This window comes from Lissotriton vulgaris, chromosome 11, assembly GCF_964263255.1.
Source record: "Lissotriton vulgaris chromosome 11, aLisVul1.2, whole genome shotgun sequence".
NCBI lineage: Eukaryota > Metazoa > Chordata > Amphibia > Caudata > Salamandridae > Lissotriton > Lissotriton vulgaris.
The window spans coordinates 1,036,292,570-1,036,303,793 of NC_141699.1; the positions used below are offsets into that span (position 1 = coordinate 1,036,292,570).

The following is an 11,224-nucleotide window of genomic DNA, read 5'->3' on the forward strand; positions in this document are numbered from 1 at the left end:
CAGGTCCAGGAGAATGATGGCTGAGGTTTCGCCGTTGTCTAGTTGGCGTTGGATGTCGTCTGTGGCGGCAATGAGAGCTGTCTCTGTGCTGTGGTTCCGACTGAATCCGGATTGCGAAGGGTCTAGGATGTTGTTGTCCTTGAAGTGGCAGGTCAGCTATATTACCTTCGCTGGGAAGGGGAGCAGGGAGATGGGGCGGAAGTTCTTGAAGTCCTTGGGGTCCGGCTTGGGCTTCTTGAGGAGGGCGTTGATTTCGGCGTGCTTTCAGCTTTCCAGGAATGTCGCTGAGTCGAAGGAGATGTTGATGACTTTTCGTAGTTGGTGTGCGATGGTGGCGTCTGCTTTGTTAAACACGTGGTGTGGGCAGGGGTCTGCTGGTGATCCTGAGTGGATGGAATTCATGATCTTTCCTGTCTCGTCATCGTTGACTTGGGCCCAAGAAGTCAGCTGGTTGGTGCAGGTGGTGTTCAGGGTGGGGTCAGTCGTGGTCAGGGCTGGCGGTGCGTTGAAGCTGTTGTGGATGTCTATGATCTTGCGGTGGAAAAAAGTGGCCTGTGAGTCGCACAGTTCTTGCGAGGGTGGGATGTCGGTGTTGGCGCTGGGGTTGGAGAGTTCCTCGACGATGCTGAAGAGCTCTTTGCAATCGTGTGTGTTGTTGTCCAGGCGGGCTTTGAAGGAGGATCTTTTGGTTGTTCTAATGAGTTGGGGGTGTCTGCGAATGGCGTCCTTGTGGGCAGCGTGGTTGTCTGACGTGCGGTCTTGGAGCCATTTTTTCTCTAGCATCCAGCATGTGTGTTTGGAGGTCTGGAGTTCTTCGGTGAACCAGGCGGCTTTCTTGCTGTAGTGATTGGTGGAGGGCTTTTTTAGCGGGGCTAGGGTGTTGGCTCAGTCTTCGATCCACTGTCTGAGGTTCTGGGCGGCGGTGTCGGGGTCAGTGGGGTCCGTTGGAGGGTCCAGGGAGCGGGTGGAGGTCAGTTGGTTCTCTGCGATTTTGCCCCAGCAGCGACGAGGTAGCTGTTGAGTGTGGTGGTGCGTGGTTGCCTTCTTGAATGTGAAGTGGATGTACTGGTGGTCGGTCCAGTGGAGTTCGGTGGTGTGGTTGAAGGCGACGTGGGTGGGTGTGAAGAAGATGGGGTCGAGCGTGTGGCTGGCGGAGTGGGTGGGTTCGGTGACAAGTTGTCGGAAGGCGATAATGGCGAGGTTGTCAATCAGGGTGGTGGAGTTGGTGGTGGTGTTGTTTGAGGTGGTAGTTCAGGTCCCCGAGGAGGATGTAGTCCTTGGAGGCGAGTTTATGGGTGCTGGCGAGGTCAGCAATGGAGTCGCTGAACAGGGCCCGGGGTCCGGGAGGTCTGTAGACGAGTGTTCCTTTGAGAGTGGTGTTGGGGGTCGGTGTGGATTCAGAAGTGGAGGTGTTCGACGGAGTTGAGAGTCGTCTGCAAGGGTGTGGACCTGGATCGTGGCCTTTTGGACGATAGCTATTCCTCCTCTGATTCCGCGATCCCTGCGGGTGATCTTGTAGCCATCCGGGATGGCTATGGCGACGTCCGGTGCCGAAGATTCGTTCTACCAGGTCTCGGTCAGGAATGCTACGTCTGAGGCCGTTGTGACGAGTAGGTCCCAAAGCTCGACAGCGTGTTTGCGTGCGGAGATGGTGTTAAGGAGTATGCAGCGGAGTTGGTTGGGTCCGGTCCTTGGAGGCTTGGTGGTTCTGTCACAGGAGAAGTTGCAGGTGTGGCAGGAGAAGGGTCCGTGGGTGCGTTTCGTGGCGGCCTGGAAGCAGCGGCGGTCCCGGCTGGTGTTGAGAGTGAGGAGGGCGTTGGATCGGAGTCTGGCTTTGTGGGGGGCATAGGGATTCATTCTTTGAGTAGAACATGTCCTCAGGTATCCTCATTCTTATGGAAGAAGTAAAACACTGGTGTAACCTACCGATTTCTACGCTGGGGCAGGTAGCCCGCTTTAAAATTATTTTGCTACCCAGATTACACTAAATGGCTCAGAACACTCCATGAAATATCCCAGAGCCCTTCTTCCAAGGACTAAAAGATGAGATATGAACTCTGCTTTGGGATTCAAACCTACACAAATATCATTGGCCACTTTATAAAAATCAAAATGTAGTTATATACTACGACTGAGCCTCACAACTGCGGATGATAATAACTGGGCATTTACTCCAGTTAACCACATCCATGCGGCGCAGATTTCCCCCCGGTGCTGGGCCCTAATAAAAACGGGCGTGGTCATGACGGAACGGTTCCGTCATGAGCACAGCTCGACCGATGCTCATGACGGAACCGTTCCGTCATGAGCATCGAAGGGGTTAAGGATTAGCGTTCCATCTAGAGAGATCAGCTATGGGCACTAAACCATATCTACACCATTCAATGATGGGCAGCTAGTACTCTTATACAGGCCACAAAACAGGGATCGAGATGTGGAAGATGGTCAGGGCTGCACTGGGGTAGATAGACATGCTGACCAGTAACACACCGCTATGGGCAGGGGAGCTCAATCAATCAACCACAGAACTTGTAAAGCGCACTACTTACCCGTGAGGGTCTCAAGGCGCTGCAGGGGGTGGGAGGTGGCTGCTGCTACTGCTCGAAGAGCCAGGTCTTGAGGAGCTTCCTGAAGGTGAGCAGGTCCTGGGTCAGCCGCAAGTGGGTGAGGAGAGTGTTCCAGGTCTTGGCAGCAAGGAAGGAGAAGGATCTGCCTCCGGAGGTGGTACGCTGGATTCGTGGGACGTCGGCGAGGGCAAGGCTGGCGGAGCGAAGCTGGCAGGCGGGCGGGGTGTATAAGTGGAGTCGGTTGTTCAGGTAGGCTGGTCTGGAGTTGTGGAGTGCTTTGTGAGCGTGGGTGAGGAGCTTGAAGGTGATCTTCTTGTTGATGGGGAGCCAGTGAAAGTCTCTGAAGTGGGGGGTGATGTGGCTGCGTCGTGGGAGGTTGAGGATCAGACGGGCCGAGGCGTTCTGGATCCGTTGTAGTCGCTGTAGGTGTTTGGTAGGGATTCCCGCGTAGAGTGCGTTGCCGTAGACCAGCCGGCTGCTGACGAGGGCTTGGGTCACCGTTCTTCTGGTTTCGATCGTTATCCACTTGTAGATCCTGCAAAGCATGCGGAGGGTGTTGTAGCAGGAGGAGACGGCGCTGACCTGCTTGGACATGGAGAGGGAGGAGTTGAGGATGACTCCCAAGTTGCGTGCGTGGTCCGTGGGTGTAGGTGCTGTTACTAGCATTGTCGGCCACCAGGAGTCGTCCCAGGCAGACGGGTTGGGGTCGAGGATGAGGACTTCCCTCTTGTCTAAGTTCAGCTTCAGACGGCTGCTCCTCATCCACTCGGCGACGGGCCTTCATTCCCTCGTGGAGGTTGGTTTTGGCAGGGTGTTGGTCCTTGGTGAGGGAGAGTATGCGCTGGGTGTCGTCGGCGTAGGAGATGATGTTCAGGTCGTGTTGGCGGGCCACTTGAGCGAGGGGGGCCATGTAGATGGGGTTCTGAAGCTCGGCACAGACCAGGCGCAGACGGGCTTGCCTTTGGCACGACTTCAGCGCACCAGCGGCGCTTCCGCGCGGCGTCCTCCATAAGAGGCGAAGTGGGATGCAGGAGCAGCTGGGAGCAGGACGGCCAATGGGTGTATGTGGACGGGACACGGATTCAAAGGGGGCGGGGCCGCAGGGATGCAGCGGTGGGAAGCGGGGGGGTACAGAGAGCAAGGGGCGCTAAGAATCGTCTACAATACAATAAAAATAGAATAAAATCCAATCAAAATGACAGACGAAAAAGGCACAAAGCAGTCACCAGACCACGGGAGCACACGGGACCACAGGAGCACACTAGCGCCGAACTCTTGACAGCGGCAGCAGGGGGCAGGAGTCACAGGCGCACAGGGGGAGCCGTGAAGCGTGGGGTGCGACCTGACTTGCGAGCAGGGTCAGGGGTCACACTCACTGCCGCGCGGCGTCCTCCATAAGAGGCCAAGTGGGAGGGAGGAGCAGCTGGGAGGGGGCGGCCAAAGGGCGTACGGGGACGGGACACAGAAGGCAAAGGGGGCGGGCCGCAGGGGTGCAGCGGTTTGTACAGAGGGTAAGGGGCGCTAAGGGCGCCTACAGAATAACTGTCTACAATACAATAAAAATAGAATTAAATACAATCAAATGAGACGAAAAAGGCACAAAGCAGTCACCAGACCACAGGAGCACACCAGCGGCGAACTCTCGTCAGCTGCAGCAGGGGAAGGAGTAACGGCGCACAGGGGGAGCCGTGAAGCGTGGGGTGCGACCTGACCTGCGAGCAGGGTCAAGGGTCACACTCACTGCCGCGCGGCGTCCTCCATAAGAGGCCAAGTGGGAGGGGGAGGAGCAGCTGGGAGCGGGGCCGCCAATGGGCATAGGGGGACGGGACACAGAAGGCAAAGGGGGCGGGGCCGCAGGGGTGCAGCGGGGGTACAGAGGGCAAGGGGCGCTAAGAGTGCCTACAGAACAGCTGTCTACAATACAATAAAAATAGAATAAAATACAATGAAATTACAGACGAAAAAGGCACAAAGCAGTCACCAGACCACGGGAGCACACCAGCGACGAACTCTCGTCGGCAGCAGCAGGAGTCACGGGCGCACAGGGGGGAGCCGTGCGGCGTGGGGGGCGACCTGACCTGCGAGCTGGGTCAAGGGTCACCGAGAGGGACGTTCCATTAATCGTTTCCAGGAAAGGGGTCTGAGAGGCATGTTAACACTGGGAGATACCCTAGGGCCCGAGGGGATACAGAGTTATGAACAATCTGACAGAGGAGTTTGACTAGCAGCCAACAGAACAGCATTAATACTTCTAGTTATGGAACTCACTGGTGAAACACAAGTCAGGCGAGAAGACACACTGGGGGCCACATCATTGAAAGCAAGGCTCCTGGGGTGCCGGATCTATAGAGGGAAATTTTATCCGAAATACAGAACACTTACAATGTGCGGGAGACTCTACAGAAACCGGTAGTCGGGTGGGAAAGAAACTTGGGGACTATTCAAGCCAAAGGCTGGATGAAGATCCACAGCCACCACAGGGAGGTGGTGATAAAAGCCAACCTACGACTTAATATAGCAGGTTTACTATAATAGAAATAGACCCCATAAGATGAGACTTTCTTCTACAGTGGAAGGCCACAAGTGCAGATCCAAAGAGGGAACCTTCCTACTTCCCATCTGGACAAGTGACGTGGCGCATCGTTTCTGGGCGGAGGTGGGGGACTTACTGTCCGGAATGCTGGTGTAGGGGTTCCGTCTGACACCCGATCTCGCTGCACTGGGTATTCAAAGACATATAACTCTGCCTAAGCAGAAGGTGACAATGTATGCTGACACTTGTGGTAGTGAAGGACACTGCGAGATTCGGAAACACAGGCCAGCCCCCACGGGGCGCTCAACGTATGAAGCAGGGAGAGTGATCTACGAGGGAAAGGGGTGTCCTTGGAAATTTCAAAAATATTCGGCGCCCTTGAATAGCATATTTTGGTGTAGAGCGCGATATAGTAGGGGAACTATGCGGGAAAGAAACGGTGGAGACTTCTACGGACTGAACTGTGCCTACATATACTCAGGGCAATCAACAAAAGGGAACGATTGCAAAGTATACACTACTACTAGTTGAGTCATGTGGGGGAGGTCCCAAAGCCATGGGCAAGATACAACTTTTGGTAAGTTTGTGCTTACTATCACCAGCAAATGGATGACTGTAATTTATGGCTTCTGTGAAATCAACAAGGAATGATTTACTTACCTTTCGTAAAGTTCTTTATGGTGTATGCATGTCCGCAATATATATGTGGTAGTTATATAGAATGAAGCTAGCCAAATGGATGATGGTTCAGCCCCCACAGATTTCTTCCAATAACCCCCTTCCCTTTCAGGCACACGGACTGTGTATGAAAATGTTCAGCTGCTTAGCTACCAGCCGTCACCACGTGGCACTGCTCAACTAAGCAGTGCCACGTGGTGTCACTGGAATCTGGAAGCGGCAGATTGCGACAGATTATGTAAAGCACCGTGGTACAAGTGCCATCAATTCTGATCTAGTTACAGTGACAACGAGGCGAACGCGCGCTGCTGCGCGTGCTGGCCACCGGTAGGAATGGGCGGAGCAAAGGCGGGACACGCGCCCGCCTTTGCACAATTGTGTGCATTATTTTTATCTAAAAGACACGCAAAACCCAATGGCAGCCGGCGAAAGCCTGATCACAAGCACGAGCGTTTGAACAGCTTTCAGAACACCATACAAAAGGGCTCTGGCTGCGCCAGCAGTGCTATGCACTGCAACACAGGCGCAAGCCCTAAAAATGTGCCGATATATGCTAGTATTTCCCAAAAACATTCATAAAGGAAAAACAGTGTAACCATTTTCAATACGATGATGGGAAACATAAAAAAAACAAGCATTGCCAATCCAGCAGGTCTGAAATTGGTGATCAGCCTTTTGGTTTTGTCAATACATGTCTTGAATAATTTTTGTAAAACCTTATTAGTGTGGGACCTGTCGGACCCTCCATTATAACAAACATAGTCAAAAAAATATTTGTGAACTGCATTTTAGCATGAGCAAACCTGCATGTGTAGATTTGTTCATGCAAAAATCAGTTGAGTGTTTACAAGTTCACTTTCCCTCCAAATGGCAGAAGTAAATTTCCCACCTTTCTCAGTATGGGAAAAGATTATAGAAGAGTTGGTGAAAACCCTTAAAACATGCAAGTGGGTAGGTTTGCACAGACTCAAAATGGGTGCAAGTGGTTCTGTGGATGATGTCATCTGAAATATCACCAGGGATGCCACTAATCATGTCATAAGTGATGTAACATGTGAGGTCATATGAGGTGCATTGCGGGGGCATGAGTTATAGTTAACTCAGGTAACTATAACTGCTGAATTTTTGTACGAGTGAAATCTGAGCCCAACTATAACGACCCTGTAACCTCTGGTTTTAGTGAATATATATTCATACATATAGCCACTCTTCTCTTTCCCATACGCACAAGGCAATGAATCATGGTTTTCAAAAACAGGCTCCAAGCACAAAATAATGTGTTACAAGTTGGCTTCTAAAAGGCAACTTATGATAGGAGTTCATTAACATGTTACACTCTTACAACAACATTAACCCAGAAAATAAAGGTAACCTCTGTCAAACAGAACACCCAAGATTCTGACCTTGAACACTGGTGGGTAAGAAGTGGTAGTCAGAAGGGCCATCACTCAGGAGATGTGGCCAGATGCAGGGCAGGGTGTCTGTACCGCTTGATTCCATTAATAGTACCCTTGTTTTTAAATCAACAAGATTGAGGCAGCTCTCCATCTAGTGGCGTTGTTCCAGGCAGTTTGAGATTATATTCCAATAGCCGAATTGGTCTCCTCCAGACTAATCTGGATGTATCCTACATATATTTAGTCCTAGAAGTGGTGTGATCTGTGAGAACCTTGTGCCTACTAAAATTATACTGGTGATTAGGTATAAGTATGCTAACATACCAACATGTGGCTATCTTAATAGGGAACATGTGTAGTTGACCTTTGCTTGTGATGAAATATGGAATGTGATAATACTTTTACACATCAACATGTTGTTATCTCAAGAGGAAACAATGTGTAGCTGACCATGGTTAGTGATTAGAGGTAGAATGTATGTATGTATGTGTAGGAGCAGAATTTTGTAAATGATGTCTGTATTGTTGTAATCAGTCATGTAATACATAGTGTGTATATCTTATATTGTATATATTTTTATTTTAGATACATGGTTGTAGTGGGACACTATTGCTTTCTCCTGAGGAAGGTTTTTGGCTCTGAATCTATATCTGCCATAACCGAAACGCGTCGATGCTTTGCTGGGTGGAAATACATTAAATCATTGGACAAAGAACTCCTTCTAAAGTGACCAAATATACAGTTTGGAGTGTGATCCTATATAGTGTGTAGGACTACTATATTTCCCTCTTCTGAATTGGAATTATTTTCCTTCTGTATTGTCCCATTATATATTGTATATTGTTTTTTTAAATCTGTTTTTTTAACCCTTTTTTAATATATCAAAATAAAATGTACGTTTTTTGTATGACTATCGATTACATCATTTGCTGCTCCAAAGTTGTGATATTCGTACTGACTGTGAATGTGTGTTGTCCAGACTTAGGTTAGCTTAAAAAGTTCACCCAAAGGAGAATCTTTTTCTGACAATTTGTCTTTTGGTACCCTACCCCTTTGGTTTGTTTGGGTCCCTCTCTTTTGTTAGAGACAGAGCCCAGTGAGAGACAGGAATTAAACTATGTAGGGATAAGGAATACCAGTTCCGTGTATCACAAATGTTTTAGTCCTACAGTTGCAAATTACAGACATAACATTTTAAACAAAAGGTAGATATCCGATGTTTAAACACCAAACTAAAGTACTCCCTCTATATCTCCTTTCCTAGCAGCCTTTGCATCAATGTCTCATCACATTTACTTTTCTAGCAAGGCATTTACAAATGATTCATACAGCTGATACAATATTGATATTTACATAAAAGCACATGCCTGCAGTACAAAAAGGGTATATTTATTAACTGTTTTAAAAGAATTTGTAACAGGCTATAATAGTTCATGTTATGAATATATCCAATGCAACTGTTTCAGGATACCAATATGTGGAGGGCATTAGTATTTACAGAGTCAGGAATGTCACCATACAATGGTTTGACAAGAGAAAGATGAACCATTTCGTTTTGCAACACCATACACTAAAACAAAAATGACAGTCAAAACAAATGTTTCGAACAGTATCCTGGTAAACAAGAACATAGAAATAGTTAGCATTCACCCATGTACACCCAAGGGGGGAAAATGGTCTACAACCCAACTTTTCCATGTATCATATGATTCAAATGATGCTCGCGTCTATGGCTTGTAATTGCATACGTAGAGTTGCACAAACATTATCTTGTTCACATGCAAGGTCATGACCCTTGGTTAAACGTACTTTTAGGCAAAACAATGTCATACAGCTAAAAACACGAGTACGTGATCACAAACTCAACAACTGTGAACTAAAATCATTACTACTTTACAGGTTGCAAGCTCCTCTGGCCTCTAATTTTGAGCTGCTCTAAATCAAGAACGCGAACACAACTGGCAACAGTGCGAACATTCTGTGCAGCAGGCGATCGATGTTGGGTTCAAATAGGGACACAAGATCAAACACACACATGTAGTTCCCAAATCGTTTTTCTGTGGGCAAACCTGGGTTCTCCTTCTGACCATACAACCAACTGTACATGGGCAGAGAGCTGTTTAAAAATAGACAGCCTCCTGAATGTCTGGCATAACGGACAATCCAGGCCAGACTGACAGGCTACAGCTGTCGCGCTGTTTCGGTAGGGCCGCCTCCAAAGTGCATTCTTTGGGTGTCTTTTTAATTGCACAAACCTCCTGGAAGCAGACATGGCGAATCCCATTCACAAGATTTGGGGTTGGGAGTTTCTCGATTGGATTTAAAGTCCAAAACAGTACCAGTATCATCAATGGTTTTGAAAAATAGACATTTACAGGATACCTCGTGACTTTCATGTCTGAATCACACATGCATCCTGCATGCGCTTCTAATGCCATTCCCATTGTGTTACAATAACAGACAACATGAGCTTGATGGGTCAATCTGATCTAGCAATGTGTGAGGCTAGAATGACGTGCTTACTCCGTGAATCACGTGCATGACTAGCAAGTTGCAACACAACACAAGGCTCTGATTTCAGGTGGTCATACAACACATGGGAGACCTCTCCAACCCCCTTCGATCGCAGTGTTTCCCCCACAACACGAGCACGGCCTGTATGGGAAAGTGCACACTTTACATCCCAAAACGACCTCACGAGGGCACATGGGGAATCCCAAGCACACACACACATAAAACAAAACAAAGCGGCGGCTGCAGCGAGCAGCTCCGCTGAGTGCCAGCCCCTGCACACGGAAGGCCGCGGGTGTAAACACACAGCCCGAAGGGGGCGGGGAGGGGCGCTCAGAGGTCAGTGTCAACAATTGAAGGGGGGGTGACCAGGGGGTCATGAGGATCTCCCTGGGCCAAGCCCCGACCTCCCGACGGATCCGAGGGGGCCCGTGGGAGAGCACGAGGCCTGCCGGGGGCTGCCAGACCTCGGTGTGGGCTAAGGCCGCGCTGCCGGCTCCCTCCCCGGCTCCCGCCGCCAGCCCGAGTACCTTGTAGTAGGCTCCGTTTGAGCCGCGCACTTCCACAGTTAGTTCCTCCATGTTGGAATCGCAAGGGCCGACGGGAAGGATTTCTAGAAAGTTTCTGCGTGAAACTGAGAGAAACGAAAGAGAGATCGAAGGGAAGGAAGGAGGGAGGGAGGCGGGCTAGACGGGCAGGGAGGCGAGGGCGGTCCCCAGGACCGGGGAGGGAGTGTCTATGAAGGCAGACAGGCTCACAGAGGGCAGGGGACGCGCAGTCATAGAGGACAACCAGGAAGCCAAGGAAACGGCACAACATGCAGGCTGGCCGAGACAGGAACGAAAATAGACGGGGGCCCGGGTAGAATGGGCACCTTTCTGTACGAGCTGTTTTCAGTGACGTTACAGAGAACAGGTGCGCTGCCTGAGGTGTTTATAGTGCCAACCTGTCAAGAGCTGGCATGAGGGGACGCCTGAGTGCATAATGGGCTTTTTGCAAGTAGTCTAGGAATCTTCATGATTGCTGGAAACTGTTTTTATCTATTACTGATGGAGAGAGAGGTCCAACCGGAGCGTACACAGACGTAATGGGTGCTGTGTGTTTTTTAGGCTGAAACGTAAGGCATTTGTCATGGGTAAATTGTTGCGCACCAACGTTTTTTTCACTCTTCCACCCCATTCAGTTAACGTAGGCACATCCCAGCGATCGCATTGATGAGATGGCAGTGACACATTTCAAACCTGTCACTACTTACAATCCTTTTGGTTGCCTTGTGCGGATTTACCATTTAAATATATTAAACTTTCCATTGGCCCTGAACCACATACAAACTTCAAATCAATGTAACAATACCATTGTATTTACCATTTTAGTTAATGTTGAAAGAATATGTAATAATGCAAAGGTATTTACGTAAGACAAATGCAACATTAAGATAAAGTAATTGGCTTAACAAGACAATAGCGTGTATGAGCCTTTTAACAGACTTTAAAAACAACGGTCTTTTAAAACATTGTCCTATTTGCATTTCTCAGAAA

At 49.3% G+C, this 11,224-nt stretch overlaps 1 protein-coding gene across 4 annotated transcripts in view; it reads right to left on the reverse strand.

Moving 5' to 3' along the window:
- Positions 1-10,379, reverse strand: part of FXR1 (FMR1 autosomal homolog 1) — a 290,993-nt gene extending 280,614 nt beyond the window's left edge. For 2 of the 4 annotated variants that reach the window (XM_086944362.1, XM_086944360.1), the window contains exon 1: positions 10,217-10,377. In XM_086944362.1, the coding sequence (XP_086800488.1) occupies positions 10,217-10,267 (51 nt within the window). In that variant the 5' untranslated portion in view covers positions 10,268-10,377. Of the gene's footprint in view, positions 1-10,216 lie in introns of all 4 variants that reach the window. The other 2 variants (XM_086944361.1, XM_086944363.1) reach the window with 2 other exon arrangements.
- Between the last annotated feature and the right edge of the window lie 845 nt (positions 10,380-11,224).